This window comes from Cinclus cinclus, chromosome 1 (genome assembly GCF_963662255.1).
Source record: "Cinclus cinclus chromosome 1, bCinCin1.1, whole genome shotgun sequence".
NCBI lineage: Eukaryota > Metazoa > Chordata > Aves > Passeriformes > Cinclidae > Cinclus > Cinclus cinclus.
In genome coordinates, this window is record NC_085046.1 from 151,890,672 (window position 1) to 151,906,822 (window position 16,151).

The window sequence follows — 16,151 nt, forward strand, 5'->3', positions numbered from 1 at the left end:
CCCTGCCCAGGCTGGGGGGAGCCTTGCTGGAACCGAGCCCTGCTGTCTCTCCCCCAGGCCGCATGGGTGTCTGGTTTCACACGCATATTTCACAGGCATCACATATAATGGTGGTTTCCTGTTGGAGATGAGGTACAGTAATCTTGAAAGCAACTTGTACACATTTGGGTTTGAGACCTCCTTGACAAAGCAATGTCCAGCTCTCATAGTTACACCTGCTACGTAAGCCGAATCAGTTATCAAATTGAATGGCTGTTGAAATCTCTCAAAGGCCCTGACGACGGCTGCTGGCTCAGCAATCTGTGGGGATCCTTCCACCACCTGGACATCAGACTCCCACTTCTGTGTCCTGGCATTTCTCCAAGTCATTACTGACTTGTGGGAAGACCCTGAGCCACCAGGAAAAATGGTGAAGGCTTTGACAGGAGTTTTGCTTTGTAGAAATGGAGGGACAAGATTAAATTCTAATTTAAACATCTTCTGGCTGGGTGGATGAAACAAGGTTTGGCCAGTGTAAGTATTGAGAGCGAACTGGAGGCTCTCGTTAGTTTGGAGTAAGTTATCAGATCTCCAGTAGTCGCTAACGGGAGATGGATACAAGTGACATCAGTGCCCACAAGAGAGAGGAAGTGAACTCGGGCTTTTTTTACAAGGTGTGAAATTATTTCTCATGGTGAAATGATGGCCTTGGTGGGTTGGTTGTGTGTAAATAGCCATTCAAAGTGATTAAAACATTAGAAGTGAGTCCTTTTGTATGGCGTCCCACTGGTGGGTGAGGCCATGAAAGCGAGGTGCCTTACCTAAGATGAGGAGGTGGAGAGGCAGGCTGGGCTCAATACAGTGGGCTCAGTGTGAAGACAAAACCTCCTGGAATTTGATGATAGATCCTCGGGCCTCCAGTGTGAGGGTTCGTGGTGAATCCAGGTTCTTGCTCCAGCAAAGGAGTTTGAACCAGGGGCCGAGGTTCTCTGTCGTGATTCACAGCAGAGAACGTACCCAACTGATGGATCCACATAATTGGTGCAAGTCTCTTTGGGTTTTGGGGTTGTCCTGGATGGTGGACTGCTAGGGCACGATGATTTGCTCTTGGATTTGGAGTCCGAGGTGAGTTCAGGAGCAGGCGTCTTGAATTTCACCTTCCAGAGTTCAAACTCAGTGTCCTCGATGACCTTTACGGTTTTCTTAACAGTCCTGTGCAGGTAAGTCTTTTCTGATGCACAGACCAAAGTGTCATCCGTGCAGTGATGGATGATTGCCTCGGGGAACGGCTTCCAGGTGGGTGACAGGATGTGGGCAACGTACCCTTGGGAAATAGAGGGGGAATTGTTCATGCCCTGTGGAAGGAGAAGCCAATGGTAACGTCTGGGCGGGGCCCATCTGTTGGGGGAGGGAACAGAGAAGGAGAACCTGTGCCCATCTTGTGGATGGAGGGGGACACTAAGGAAGGAATCCTTAGGTCTTTATGGCAAGTTTCCATTCTCAGGGCAACACTGATGGTGAGGCCAAACCAGAGCTGGAGGGGAGCCATATTTTCAATGGCCCCATTGATCTTTCAAAGATTGTCCAGGAACCTCCATGTCTCTTCCCAGTTTTTGTTGAAGACAAATATAGGGGAGTGCCAAGGGCTGCTAGGCTCGGTAATGTGGCCCTTAGCAAGCTGCTCCTCCATAGGGGCAACCAGCGAGCGTAGTTTCACCTTGGAGAGGGGCCACGGATGGACCCACGCCATCCGGGGATGTTTCCAGGTGAGCCGAGGGATGGGAGGTGGCGCGCGCTCTTCAGCGGCCCCGATTTCAAATCCCTGCTGGGAATTCTAATGGAAGTCCCCCATTGAGACAAGAGGTCCCTGCCCCACAAGGTGATAGGGGCCCCTCACCATGTATGGTCACAGGGTTGCCATTTTGCCCTCGGGACTCTCTACTACTGTGTTTTGTCAATGCTCCTCATGGAGACTGCAACCCCTCCAATCCTGGATATCATGTCAGCCACAGGCTGCAGTTCCCAGTTTGCTGGCCACTCAGAGCGGGTGATGATGGTCACATTTGCCTCAGCGTCCATCATGCCTGGCCGATGGATCTTTTCCCCCTTGCAGAACAAGGGTAGAGGAAGGGGTGAGGTCCATGCTGGGGAGTGTTTTCCTGATGGAAGGGGAGGGCCCTGGAGCAGTTACACCCAATGAAGTGGTGGGGAGGGAGGAGCCGGCCGCGATGGGGATGGAAGGAGCGTTGCATGTAGGACAGTGTCCATCTTGGAGAGTTAGGATGGGAAAACTTGGATGTGGGGAACACAAAATGGTGGGGATGGCCACATGGCCAGCACCATTTTGTGGGGGAAGAACAGAAGATGGAAATGCCAAAGTGGGCATGGGGAGGAGGCTGGGGGGAAGGTCCAGGGCAGCAGGCACCTTGCTATCCTGGGGAGGGTAGAGAGGGGATCGGGAAGCATCAGAGGATCGGCAGCAACCCTGTGAACTCGGGCACTGCCCGCCTGCTGATCACCCCTCGTGTGGGGATGAAGGCTTGGGAGCACAGGGGGAGGAAGGAGGGGAAGGGGTTTTTAAGTGGGGACCGAAACCAAAAACTTTTCCCAGTTGTTCAATTGACTTAACAATAACGTGAAATGGAGGAATAAATACAGCAAATGGTCAGTCTCCCTTAACCTGAACGTTGTACAATATCTTCCTTACACTGTCCCCCCTCAAAAAAATCAAAGAAATAGAATCCTGTATAGTCTTAAGAAAGTATTTTAAAATCCAATTTAAAAATTAACAAAATATTTAAGATTCCCTTTAGAAAACTTAAATTCCCCCCACTCAAGTGTATCCACAACTTGGTTACATATGCCTCTCTCAGGAGGGCTAAGCTTAGGGTGACTAAGGTTGTTACCCATCCTGGAGATTTATTCCTGTCCCCCACAGTAAAAGGGAAAACAAAAGGAAAATATCTGAATATAGAATTAAATCAAAGCGCAATCCCCAATATTGATTCCAACTCACAATTTCCCTTTTGGCAGTAGAGATCCATTGGGTCAACTCAAGACTTCTGGGCAGGTCTTCAACCCGTCGGCATGTCCTTGGGGTTCTTCTCCCAGGCATTGAGTGGAGGGTCACGGTTAACCCTTGGATAGCCCTGGCTAAAACGTGAGGGGCTTTCCTCGGGGAAGCAGCAACCGAAAAGTGACTTGTGTCCTGCAGCTGATGCTGCAGCAGTCGCTTCTGCAGGGACCCCCAAGCAGAGGTCCCTGGTCAGGCACCACTTGCCGTGGCGGGCGGTGGCCAAGGTGCCGTGACCTCTCTAGAGAAGGGTTTTTATGAAGACATGTTCTGGGGTACACAGGCACACTCGCCTCGCCACTGTGATTATCAGCTCCTTTGTGAGAAGCATTTCCGGGTGACACAGAAGCAAAAGATGGGGTTTTCCTGTGGATTTCCACCTTTAATGAAAGCCTTTATTAGGGCTTGCCACTAAGGGTGTCAGGGACTGTAATGGTTTGAAAGCAAAACCAGTGAGGGACACCGAGTCAGAAATAGAATTTAATAGGGAAAAAAAAAAAGAGAGAAAATAAAATACATGCAATAGTAAAAACGAAAAGTACTGACAGAGTCAGAATGCAACCTGACACCGTGCTAGTTAGGGTGATGGTAGCAGTCCAGATGAAGTGGTCTTGTCAAAGTGGTGATCCTGTTGGAAGGTCTGGTAGCTCTTGTCCCCTGGAAACCAGTGGGTAAGGACAGCCTTCGTGTTCCAATCCTCAGATTTTATTAGGGTAGGAAACGTTTGGCTCATCCCTCTGGCTGGAGCACCTCCCACTGGGATGATGTAATTTCATCAGTCATGCAGTGGGACTCAATGACCCATTAACAGGAGATATCTCCTGGAGGAAGGAAGGGTTGTGGGAAAGATAAAGAACACTGCCCCACCTGGTTTTTAACAGCTGGCCTATTAACAGAGGATATCTCCTGGAGGAAGAATTGGTTGTGGAAAAATGAAAAACACTGTCCCACCTTGTTTTTTACAGATGGCCCATTAACAGGAGATATCTCCCTGGAGGAAAGATGGGTTGTGGAAAAGAGAAAGAATACAACCCCACCTGGTTTTTAACAGATGGGGCTAGAATACATACTTCTGGGCACATCTTTACATTGTAACCTAGGACAGGGACAAAAGAAACTCAGGAAGTCAGAGGGAGCCAGGGTTATATGGGAAAGGCAGGAGGTGGGGCAGAGCTGAACTGTTAAACTGATATGCTCACAGACAAAGACACTCTTAACTAATTTAAATTAGAAAGTGGCATGTTTATTAAGATGCCAGAGGGCTGCATGGGATTAATCCCCATACAAGGTTCCTTGCTCTCTACTTATTTCCCAAAATCTTACATTCCATACATTTGCATAACCCCAGTACCTTCTATCTCCACTCTGTATAAAAATGAGGCCAATAGTCCTTCATGTATGAGCAGCTCTTTTCTAGAATTGGGTCAGTGGTTGTAACAGTGGTGGGAGTTTGCACTATTTAATTAGTGGTTTGTTTTAGTATTTTCTGTTTTCACTCAGAGCTGGGATTATTAAATACCAGAAGAAAATGGATTTTCTTATGTTCGGGCTTGGTTGTATATTTAATCTTACCAGAAAGTACAGAATGTTCAGCAGCACTTGTAGCTATCTGCTAGAAGCAAGGAAAATGGAGGAAGATCCAGCTGCTACAAGCTCTTTAAAGCTAAACAGTCTAACTGAGAATTAACACTTATATTATTTATCCTTTTAACCCAATACCCAAATTCCCATGGCCCTCAGTGTGACACTGACCAACCAACCAAAAACTACGACCTGAAACCCGTGAAGAAGAAGGAAGATGAACACCAAAAAAGACAACACACAAAATCCTCCATCTTGTCCCATACCTATCACTATATTATAAAAACCTCAAATTCCAAACCCTTCACCATGTGAATGCATACACTTCTATTTAACCACACACCTGTGATTTTAACTCCATCACCCAAATTTGGAAGCCTTCTCCAAGGCCTCAGCTCAAAAGCAGTGTTCTCCGGGGGGTCAGTGCCTGACAGCAAAGAAAACCCAAACCCCCAGGTTTCTGGGATCCAGAATTGTACTGGGTCTTGAATTGGGTAAGTGGTCTTGAAAGATGAAGTAAGGAAAGTCTTCATCAGGCCTCTGTAACCCTCTGACACAATCCAAGGTCTCCTGCCTCGGGATGGATTGGTATAAAGTCCAGGTGTTAGCCATTGTTCAACTGGCTTCAATCTGTTCTTATAATGGTTCACTTGCTCCATCTCTTTCTATAAACAAAACTGAAAAAAGCTCATCAGGGCAAACAATACCTCTATTAGCTCCATCTTAAGCATCTAATAATCATTAACCGATCGTTTGTTCATCTAACTCACACCCTGATCAAAATGAATTGTCTCTAACCCTGAGCTGAAATCTTAACTCTTTAAAATCACGACTCAGAGCAACCACGGAATCATCTGAGGGTACAGGGGCAGAGCAAGAGGGGCAGGGCAAATAGGATCGAGAGAATCTGCATGAGCTGCAAGGCATGCTGGGCTGGATTTTTGTGTCTCCATCACACCGAGGGGTTTGGCCACCCAAGGGCCTTTCTCTAGAGCTGTGGCTGAAACCTTTTGGCCTTCAGGTCTGCTCCCTCCGTGGGAGCGCAGACACCCCCGGGTCTGAGGGCTGAGCGCCCTCCACAGGGAGCCACATCGAGCCCTGCTTGGGAATTGTCTCTCTTTGCTGGCTTTGACACAGTTATTTAATGGATCTGTTTTGATAGAATAACTTAATCTGATTACTTTTATACATTTGATTTGATAAAATTATTTAATAGAATTGTATTGATACAATAATTTAATATAATATTTTTGATGCAATTTATTTGATACAATTATTTAATAGAATGGTTTTGATAGAAGAATTTAGTGGAATTGGTTTAATATATTTAGCAGAATTGTTTTGATAGGATAATTTAATACAACTGTTTTGATACAGTTTTTTGGATAGAATTATTTAATTGCTTTGCACAACGGCCTTGGTGGCCACAATGGCTGTTGTAGCTTTGTGGGTGTCTTGGTGACCATGGTGGTCACAGTGGCCTTGGTGCTTACAGTGATCATGGTGGCCAGAGTGGCTGTGGTGGCCGCAGTGGCCACAGTGCCAGTGGTGTCCACAGTGAGCTCATGGAGGTCACAGAGTCCAAGGTGGCCATGGTGGCCATAATGGCCTCGGTAGCCTTGGTGGCCTCATTTCTCTGGGTGTCCTGGTGGTCTTGGTGATTGTGGTGGCCACAGTGGCCACAGTGACCTTGGTGGCTGTTATAAACGTTATTCTATTTGTCCAATTCACCAAACAACAAGAATAAATTTAGCAGCAATTTTTTAATAGTAACAATTGTATATCAACAAACACAATAAAATATATTAAATATACATATTTTAAAATATGCAAATTTTGACAGTGAATAATTCAGTATAATTAAGGTTCATATAAAGCATAAACAAAACAGGGGATGGGGAGTAGGCCCTGCCCTTTCTCACATGTCAAACAATCAAACCAAAAACCCCACTTATACACTCTATGCTAATACGTATTAATACAGAACTTTCTGGAAAACTCCTCCTGGCCTCTATTCCTCAATTCTATGTCACTGTCTTGTGCTGTGCATGCTCTACAAATAGTTAGGGGTCTCTCATCCTTTTGGGGATCTTATTTCCAATGAAGGCCCTTTGTCTTCCTCAGTGCCCTTGGGGTCCTGTAACACTGCAGGCAGTGCAGCAGCACTAAGCTTGGTGTTATGTACTTACAAGTTCCATGCTTGGAGTCATCCCAATTTGGCTCAATCCAAGGTCAAAATTCTATTTCTAGACATGCCTTATCAAACCTACATCCTTCTACCGCTGCCACCTAACATCTTAGGGAGTCCATCTGCTTCTACCTCACTGTTTCATTTCTTTACTTTGTAATATTTGTTTGCTATTAACACAAGTACAATTTTGCCAATATAGTTGCAATTTAGTTAGCACGAATCACATTTATTACAGTGGTCATGGTGGCCACGGTTGCCACAGTGACCTTGGTGACCTCAGTGACCTTGGTGGCTTTGTGGCTCAGAGGATGCCGGTGGCCAGTGCCAGGGCTGTGGTGGCCAGAACGAGTCCTCCAAGGTGGCAGGAGGCGCTGGGGACGCTTCCACCTGGGGGACAAAGAGGGGAGTCAGGGGGGCCATGGGGGAGTGAGGGGGTCAAGGGCGGCCATAAGGGGGGCAAGGGGTGACAGGAGAGATGGGGGCCATGAGGTGACAGGTGAGAGGGTGGGGGGGGTACATGGGGGGGTGAAGGGGACAGGGAGGTCAGGGGGGTCATGGTGGGCTTGGGGATGACACGGGTCAGGGTGAGAGGGGGAAACATGGGGTGATATTGCGGGTGTCGCGGCCCACCCACATCCAGCACACAGGGCCTGACCCCACAGCACTGACTGAGGAGAGAAGGGACAAGGTTGAAAGAGGGGTGTCCCTGTCCCTGTCCCTGTCTCTGTCCCTGTCCCTGTCCCTGTCCCTTTCCTTTTCCCTTTCTCCATCCCCTCCCACATTTAGGGGTCCCAATCCCTGTACTGTGTCATGGTCATTTGTGTCCCCAGACTTGGTGTCCCCAGCACAGGGTGTCCTTGTCCCCACACACACCGTGGCTGCCCCGTCCCTGTCCCCCATCCCCAGGGAGTGTCATTGTCCCCAGGGCCTTACCATGGGTGTCCCATGGCCCCAGGCTGTCCCCACCTCTCAGCCACTCGCAGTTGTATTTGCTGGAGGTCCCAATGGAGTCGAGCTCGATCTGCACGTTCTTCCCATTGTCGGTGACTTTGGTGACACTGAACCTCTCGTAAGGTGGGATCAGCACCTCCTCCTCATCCTGATATCTGGAGAAGTTTCTGATGTACGCACCGTAACACGTCTGCACCTTGAACACGGTGGTGTTCCCAAAATCTTCGATGACATTTTTGCAAAGCGTCGATGACGCAAATTGACCAAACCGAACAAACTTGCCAACCTTTGCACTGAACTTGTACTTTTCCACCCCCCGGAACACACAGTGACATTGCTGCCCCTGATCGTCCCACAGCCGTTGCACAGCTCTGGTCAACAGGAAATGCAGAGTTTTGAAGTGGAACTTGTCCCGGTATTGCTGGCGGGAGCGCCCGGCTGTCCTCACTTCCTCGTTGAACTTCCTGTACAGACCTTCCATGGTGTAGGCCATGAGGGCGATGGCCTGGGCTGAGGATGACAGAGGGAACACTGGGGACCCCCGAAACTGCCACATGGTCACAGCCCTCGGCCAGACCTGGGCAAACAGAGAATTCTTCTGGAACTCAGAGCGGTTCAGGGCCCGCAACTCATCCTCCATGGCAGGGCCACAGCCCTGGTACTGGTCATCAAAGGAGTCCGGGGCCATGTCCAGGTACTTCACACTTAGGATCGTGGTGACCAGAGGGATTGTCAGCAGAGGCAGGTTTTGAGCCAGGAGGGCCATGGAGGAGAGAGGCCACAGGAGCCAGAGTGGACACTGGGGGACACAAAGGAGGCACTGGGGGTGACACAGGGGGACACTGAGGGGACACAGAGGTGACATGGGGAGGGTTCCTCAGTGAGGGACTGGGGAGGGGAGTGGGGTCAGCCCAGGGGGAAGGGAGGCACTGCTGGCCAGGAGACCCCTGGACATGTCTGGGGTCTGAGATCCCAAATCCTGGGGTTACTTTTGGCTCCCCAACATCCCCCAACCACCCCAGGGACCCCAATCCCACAGTACCATGCCGCCCCCCCCCCTCCCCCCCCCCCAGAATCCCAATCCTAATCCCATGATAACAATCCCTGTCATCCTCCCCAGGACAACAGACCAAATCCGGGGGTCACTCCCTGTGCCCCTCAGTGTTCTCCTTGGCCAAACCCCCACTGCAAGTCCCCAATTTCTTCAGTGTCACCCCAGAACCTCACCCCAAATCCGGGTATCACCCCCTAACCCCACAGTGTGTCCCAGTTCCTCCATCACCCCAATCCCACTCCCACCATCCCATGTCCCCCTCACTGTCCCCCGAGCCCCCCATCACCCCAATCCCACTCCCATGACACCCCTATTGCCCCCCAGTCCCCAGTCTCACAGTCCCCTGTCTCCCCCCCCCCCCCCCCAAGTGTCCCCAGTGTCCCCCCAGCCCCTGATACCGAAATCGGCTGGAGCGAAGTCCCTGGCACACCCGGAGGTCCAAAGAGCCAGAATTCTTGATCAGCTCGGACTCACAGCAGGTCTCTCCCGGTCCTGCAGCTCAGGGGGACTTTGCCACAGGATATTTATCCACCCTAATTATAAATATTCATTAAAATGGCATTCCTAGCTTGCACAGAACCATGGCTTTTCCCGTAAATAATTTGCATGGCTCCGTCACTTTTAAAAAACGACTTTTACTCCCCTGGAGAAACATAAAAGGGGCTTCAGGGCGTGGTTTTCCTGAAGTGCCCTGTGTCCCGGATGGTGTTTCGCTTTTGGCAGGCCCTGCTGCTTCAGTGCTACAGAACTTGGCAAAAACACTTCACTGGAGTTCTCATCATCTGTTTCTCATGAGCCCCAGCTATATTTGCCCTACTGTTCCCATGCTTTCACTTTGCTTAATATTCTTCTGCCCTTTCATATCTCTGCCCTATCCAGCACCTTCAGGAGAACTGAAACTTTTTCTCTTATTTCTCGCACCTCAGGACCCCAATCCCACAGTCCCACATCCCCCCAGTGTCCCCAGTGCACCCAGTTCCACTCCCCACTGCTCACTGAGTTGCTGTCACACCCCAGACACCAAATGGGGTCCCCTACCTGATGACATCCCTGTAGGCACCCCGAGCCCGGCCATGATCTCTTGGGGGAGTTCCCCGGCTGTGTTGGTGTGGCAGGAGAAGTTCTGGACCCCCAAAAAAGGGATCCACCAACACCAGGAGATATCTGAACCCTTCTTGGCGTGGTAGCTCAGAAAATCCATTTTCCTGCAATCCCCTGGAGTGTTTCCTCTTTCAGAGGTCCCCGGAGGTGATGGGTTTGAGTTCAAAGGGTTAATTTAAGACATGCCTGGCATTGTGCTGGAACAGACCTGACAGTTCTGTCCTAGGGACGCTGAGTGTCTGAGGCCGCACACCAGTCCCCATCCCATCGACTCCCCTGAGCTTTGCTGGTGCTTCTGTCCTTCCCCAATTCCAGCATCAGTCAGGCTGGGCCTGGCCTGGTTATTGGGAGTTACCACCCACCCACCCTCTTTACTGGGGCCCTTTCCATAAGCAGCCAATTTTCAATTTGCCCAACTCTATCCAGGCCTCACCTCTGGCTGTGGAATTCCTTTAGCAGGAATTAACACCAGGGTGTTTTAGTGCAGGGCTATTTCTGCACCAGATTTGGCAATCCCCAAGCTGCTGTGCCCTGGACTGTGGTACAGCCACTTCTTTGGGCAGCTGGGTGCTATCCAGGAGGGACAATATTTCCTGTTCATATTTAATCAGAGATCTTTCTGCTGTTAATGGATTTCTTTCTTTCCATGTGGCTCCATGGGCATGAGCAATGCCCAAAGCAGAAGTCAAGTGAGTTCCTATGTTTGTTCTTTTTCCTGCTGCCACTTCCAGAGCTCTTGGTGACACTGTGAGCTCTGCCCTTGGGTCCACATCTTCTTGTGGTTATGGTGCGCACAGTAGAAACCGTATACCAAAACCATGAACTTTTGTCCCAATCTGGATTTCCTGGCCCCTTGGATGATGAGAACAGTCGCTGCTGTGGCTCGTGGTTGTTTTGTGATTGAGTTGTTCTGAAAAGCACCCCACAGGTCTCCTGACGTCTCCACCACCTTCTGAGCCAGGAGTCCAGGGCCTGGTGCTGTCGTTGGAAAACAAAAATCTCAAAGAGCTTTGTTAAAGTCTGGAGATGCCATGGGAGATGTGGACATTGGGGCCATCTGTGAGTTACAGAAAGCGTGTCCTTCCTCAGGAGTCCAAATCAAAGGAACTCCGGGGCCACCTTTGTGGGGGACACGTCAGGAGACCTTTGGTTGCTTTTCAGAACATCTCGATCAGAAAGAGCAGCGCTGGCCAAGAGCAGAAGTTCAAGGTACGTGATCTGGGAAACTGGGGCTCTCGGTGAAAACCATGACCTGAAGACCCATTTTTATGACTCTCCAGGACCATAAAATTATTTCTTAAAAGAGGCAGAGCCGTGCAAATTATTTCTAGGAGAAGTGCTGGATCTGTATTATCTAAGAAGGCTATTTTAATGAATATTCATAATTAGGGTGCTAAATACCCGGGGGGAAAGTCCTGAGCTGCAGGGCCAGGAGAGACCTGCTGTGAGTCCGAGCTGATCAAGAATTCCAGCTCTCTGGTACCTCTGGGTGTGCCAGGGACTTCGCTCCAGCCAATTTTGGTATCAGGGGCTGGGGGGATACTGGGGACACTTGGGAGGGGGGGAGGGGACGGACAGGGGACTGTGAGATTGGTGTCTGGGGGCACTCGGGGACACTGGTGGGCACAAGGCACAAGGCACTGGATCAGTGTCCTGAGGGATCAACGGGGATCTCCTGGGACTGGGAGTGTGATTGGGGTATGGGAAGGAACAAGGGGGACACTGGGGGACCCCAGACCTTGAATCAGAGTCCTGTGGGGCAGGGGGGTCACCAGGAGGGTTACAAGGGACTGGGGGAGGGATTGGGGTCACAAGAGGCACTGGGAAACACCGGGAGGGGGGACACAGATCAATGAGAGTGGGATTGGGGTGCTGGGGGGCACTGGGATTGCTGGACAAAGTGACCACAGGATTTGGGATCAGGGTCCTGCAGGGGAGCTGAGAAGACTCCGTGAAGGGGATTACAGGACTGTGGGAGTGGGATTGGGGTTCTGGGGGACACTGGGGAGGCTTCAGGAGTGACTCCAGAATTTTGGATGAGGGGTCTCCTGGCCGGGGCTGCAGCCCCTCTCCAGGCTGACCCCACTCTTCCTCTTCAGCCCCTCACCAAGGAAACCTCCCCATGTCCCCCCATGTTCCTCATCATCCCCCACGTCCCATCAGTGTCCCCATGTGTCACACAGTGTCCACTCTGTGTCCCCGCAGTGTCCCCCAGTGTCCCCCAGTGTCCACCGTCGACTCTCCTCTCCATGGCCCCCCTGGCTCAGACCCTGGCACTGCTGGCAGCGGCCGTGGCCACCGCGGCCATCCAAGTGGTGCCCCTGGACATGGCTCAGAAATCCTTTGATGACCAGTACCTGACCTGTGGCCATGACATGGCCAAGACGCTGCCAGAACTCAACAGCACCGAGTTCCTCCAGAATGTCGAGTTTGCCCGGGTCTGGCCTAAGGCCAGGGCCGAGCGGCAGAAGCAGGGGACCCCCGTGACCCCTCTTAGCCAGGAGCAGGCCATCGCCGTCATGATCTACACCATGAAGGACGTGCACAGGCAGTTCAACGCGGCCGTGCGCGAGGCCGGGAGCTCCCGCCAGCAATACCGGAACAGCTTCCACTTCAAAACGCTGCATTTTCTGCTCACCCAGGCCCTCCAGAAGCTCAGAGACCCCAAGGAGTGCCAGGACGTGTTCCGGGGGGTGAGCGGGTTCCAGTTCGAGGTCAAGACCGGCGACAAAGTTCGCTTTGGTCAGTTTGCGTCGACGTCGCGGAGCCGAGAGGTCTCGGCAGCGTACGGGACGGACACGATTTTCCACGTGTACACCTGCCACGGCGCAGACATCGAGAAATTCTCCTTCAATCCAAGCGAGAGGGAGGTGCTGATCCCACCCTTCGAGACCTTTGACGTCACCAATGTCACTCGGGCAGGGGGCATGATGAACATCGAGCTGCGCTCCACCGGGAACTTCAGCAACTACAACTGCGAGTGGCTGCGAGGTGACATCACAGGGGGGGACACTGCGAGGTGACATCATGGGGGAGACACGGGGACCCTGCGAGGTGACATCACAGGGGGGACAGGGGGACAGAGCAGGGTGACATCACAGGGGGGACAGGGGGACACTGCGGGGTGACAGCACAGGGGGACATTCCCTGAGGGGGGACAGGGACACTCGGTGAGGGCTGGGGACAAGGACACCCAGTTCTGGCCCAGAGGTGACACCCACTGTGGGCACCCAGTGCTGGGGACAAGGACAGGGACAGCCATTGCTGGGCACAGGGGATGGGGACATCAGTGCCAGGTGAGAGGGACAGGGACATCCCGTGCTGGGGACACCCCCTGGGGGTGGGGGAACAAGGACATTCACGGCTGGGCACAGGGGACAGGGATTCTGTAATGGCCCCCTCTGGCCCCCACACCCCCAGGGCCCCCCCACTGTCACCCCTGTCCCTCCCCCCACGGCCCTCTGACCCCGCTCTCTGTCCCCGCAGGTGGGACCTTCCCCAGGACCTCCCCCCACCTCTGGGGGCTTCTCCTGGCCCCTGTGGCCATGGCAGTGGTCACCGGAAGGCTCTGAGCCACGAGGCCACCAAGACCAGAGTGACCTTGAAGGCCACTGTGGCCACCACGATCATGAAGGCCACCAGGACACCCAGAGAAATGAGGCCACCAAGGCCAATGTGGCCACTGTGGCCATTGTTGCCACTGTGGCCACTTTGGTCCTTATGACCTCTCTGGCCACTCTGGGCACTGGAACCACCATCATCAGCATGGCCATTGTGGCCACCATGACCACTGTGATCACTGTAACTACTGAGGCCACCATGGCCACCGTGGTTACCAAGGTCACAGTGGCCATGGTGGCCACTGCAGTCACTGTGAGGAGGGGTCCGTCCTGGGGTAGCCCCTCCGAGAGCTGCCCGGCGAGGGAGCGGTGCCAGGGCAGCAGGAGCAGCACGGCGGGGCTGGAGCTGCCAGGACAGCGCTGGACAGACGGACAGCAGGGACTGGCCAGCGCCTGGGGCCGGCTGGCCACTTCCCATGGAGGGGTTTGGGAGTGGCAACGGCACGGCCACCCCCTAAAGCTCCTTGGCTACCTTACCTGATGTATTGAAAAAATTGCTGCTGGCTCACCTGGAGTATCAAAAGTTTTAAAAAATTTGAGTTTTCTGGCCTGGCTTAACAAAAGTTTCCCAAAATTTGCTTCTGGATGGCTTAATGAATCTGCTGCAGCTCCTTTGGCGACTTTCCTGCAGGGCGCCTCATTTCCCACAATAAAGCATTTGCTGGAATTTTTGTTAAAGGCAACTCAAAGCTTTGTTTTCCAAACCACTATCTTCAAAGAGGCGATGGAGAAATGTTCATCCCTTTTTCTTTGCTCACTGCAGCCCCTCACGAAGGACCTGGCGGGGCTGGAGCGTGTCCAGGGAAGGGACGGAGCTGGGGAAGGATCTGGAGCACCAGGAGCGGCTGAGGGAGCTGCCGGGGGCTGCTCAGTGCAATTAAAAAAGGGAGAACGATCAGTTCCGAAGTTCCTGATTTGAGGCAACAAAACAAAAGAAGCATTGGGAGGAAAAAAAAAAAAGAACAAAGAGACAAAGGATGAAAAACAAAATAGAGCAAAGGGCACAGAGGCACCGCCACCGATTTATTGATGAAAACACCTGGTGTTCGCTCAGGAAACTTTTCCCGTTCAAAGCGGGGGATTTTCCTCCTTTAGATCGCGCAGCTCCTGAACTCGCCCCGGAGCTGCGGTTCGGGAATTGCCCAGCGGAGGGCAGCAGCGAGCGCGGGACATCAGCTGCAGTTCCGGGTGCCAACAGCAGGCGGCAGCACGAGCTGGTGGCGCTGCCGAGCGCCCGGCCCGGCCCCGGGGCTCGGGAATGGTTCGGGATGGAGCGACCTTAAAGCGCGTCCGGGGCCAGCCCTGCCGGGACAGGGACACCTTCCCCTGGGCCGGACTGCTCCAGGGCTCGTGTCCAAAGTCCCTCCCCAGCTCTCCTGGAGCTCCTTTAGCCGAGTGTCTCCCTGGATCCTTCTCCAGGCTGAACAGCTCCAGCTGTCTCCATAGCACAGGGGCTTCACCCCTCGGAGCATCTCCGTGCCCTCATCTGGACTTGCTCCAGCAGCTCCACATTTCCCTGTGCTGGAGCCCAGAGCTGCCAGAGCAATGCGAGTGGGAATGGCTGATGGTGGGAAGGGCTCCGTGCCTGCCCCGCTCCCATTCCAGAACCAGCACCCAACACGGGGCACCTGGAGGGCTCCAGTGGCTCCAGCCTTGGCCTCTGGCAGTGTCACAGCAGCAGTTCCTGTCCCTTCCTGCACCCCCAGTGCCTCCCCTGGGGCTCTGGGACACGGGGACAGCACAGGGACACGGGGACAGCACAGGGGACCCCTGTGTGTGACACACACACGGCCTCGGGGATGGGACGGGGACAGCAGCAACACGACAGGTGCTGGGGAGGGATTTACAAAAATAAACAAACGAGGCAGCAGGGTGGAATCCTGGGGGCAGGAGAAACGAGAAGCTGCCAGGGCAGATCTGTTCTGCAGGAGGTGGCCCCGGGCCAGGAGCTGCTCTGGAAATCGGGGACAGGTGACAGAGAGGAACTTGGGGAGAGGAACAGGGGACAGGGAGGAACTTGGGGAGAGGAACAGGGGACAGGGAGGAACTTGGGGAGACGAACAGGGGACAGAGAGGAACTTGGGGAGTCTGGGAGGAGGAACGGGGGAAAGAGAAGAACTTGGGGAGTGGAACAGGGAACAGAGGGACCTGAGGAGCCCAGGAGAGCAACAGGGGACAGAGAGGGACCTGGGGAGAGGAAAGGCTGGAGGTGGAGCCCTGCAAACAGATCAGTGGGATGTGGAACTCCAGGAGCAGACAGGTGGGAGGTGTTGCTGGGCTGCTGCACCCCCCACACCACTCCGTGATCTCAGAAATTCCATCGGACCCTGTGCCGAGCTCCTCCCCGAGTTTATCAGGAACACTGCTCCCAGGAATTCCTGCTGGATAACGAGCTCCTCCTCTGACAAACAGCCTTGGGAACTCATTTTTCTGGCCTGAAGAGCAACCCAAGTGGAATATTTTTCGCTGTGGAGCTTTTCAGAGAGTTCCTGACCCAGATTGCAGCTGGGATGGCAAAGGGTGGTGGTCAAAGTCCGCTCTTTTGTGACCTGTGAACGCCGTCCCGAGAGCCTTGGAGCTCTCCCCAGCATTTTCCTGGCA

At 52.8% G+C, this 16,151-nt stretch overlaps 2 protein-coding genes across 2 annotated transcripts; one reads left to right on the forward strand and one right to left on the reverse strand.

The window, feature by feature from the left end:
• Positions 1-3,053: 3,053 nt before the first annotated feature.
• On the reverse strand, positions 3,054-8,547 carry LOC134058173 (erythroblast NAD(P)(+)--arginine ADP-ribosyltransferase-like). Its single transcript, XM_062515280.1, has 4 exons — positions 7,758-8,547; positions 7,308-7,386; positions 7,058-7,211; positions 3,054-3,293 (listed from the first exon to the last, which is right to left on the reverse strand). Exons 1-4 carry the CDS (start codon positions 8,539-8,541, stop codon positions 3,054-3,056), a joined length of 1,257 nt encoding a protein of 418 aa, XP_062371264.1. The 5' UTR covers positions 8,542-8,547.
• A 3,632-nt stretch (positions 8,548-12,179) lies between these two features.
• On the forward strand, positions 12,180-12,953 carry LOC134043895 (NAD(P)(+)--arginine ADP-ribosyltransferase 2-like). The gene has a single exon (XM_062492631.1). It carries the CDS (start codon positions 12,180-12,182, stop codon positions 12,951-12,953), a length of 774 nt encoding a protein of 257 aa, XP_062348615.1.
• Positions 12,954-16,151: the final 3,198 nt, after the last annotated feature.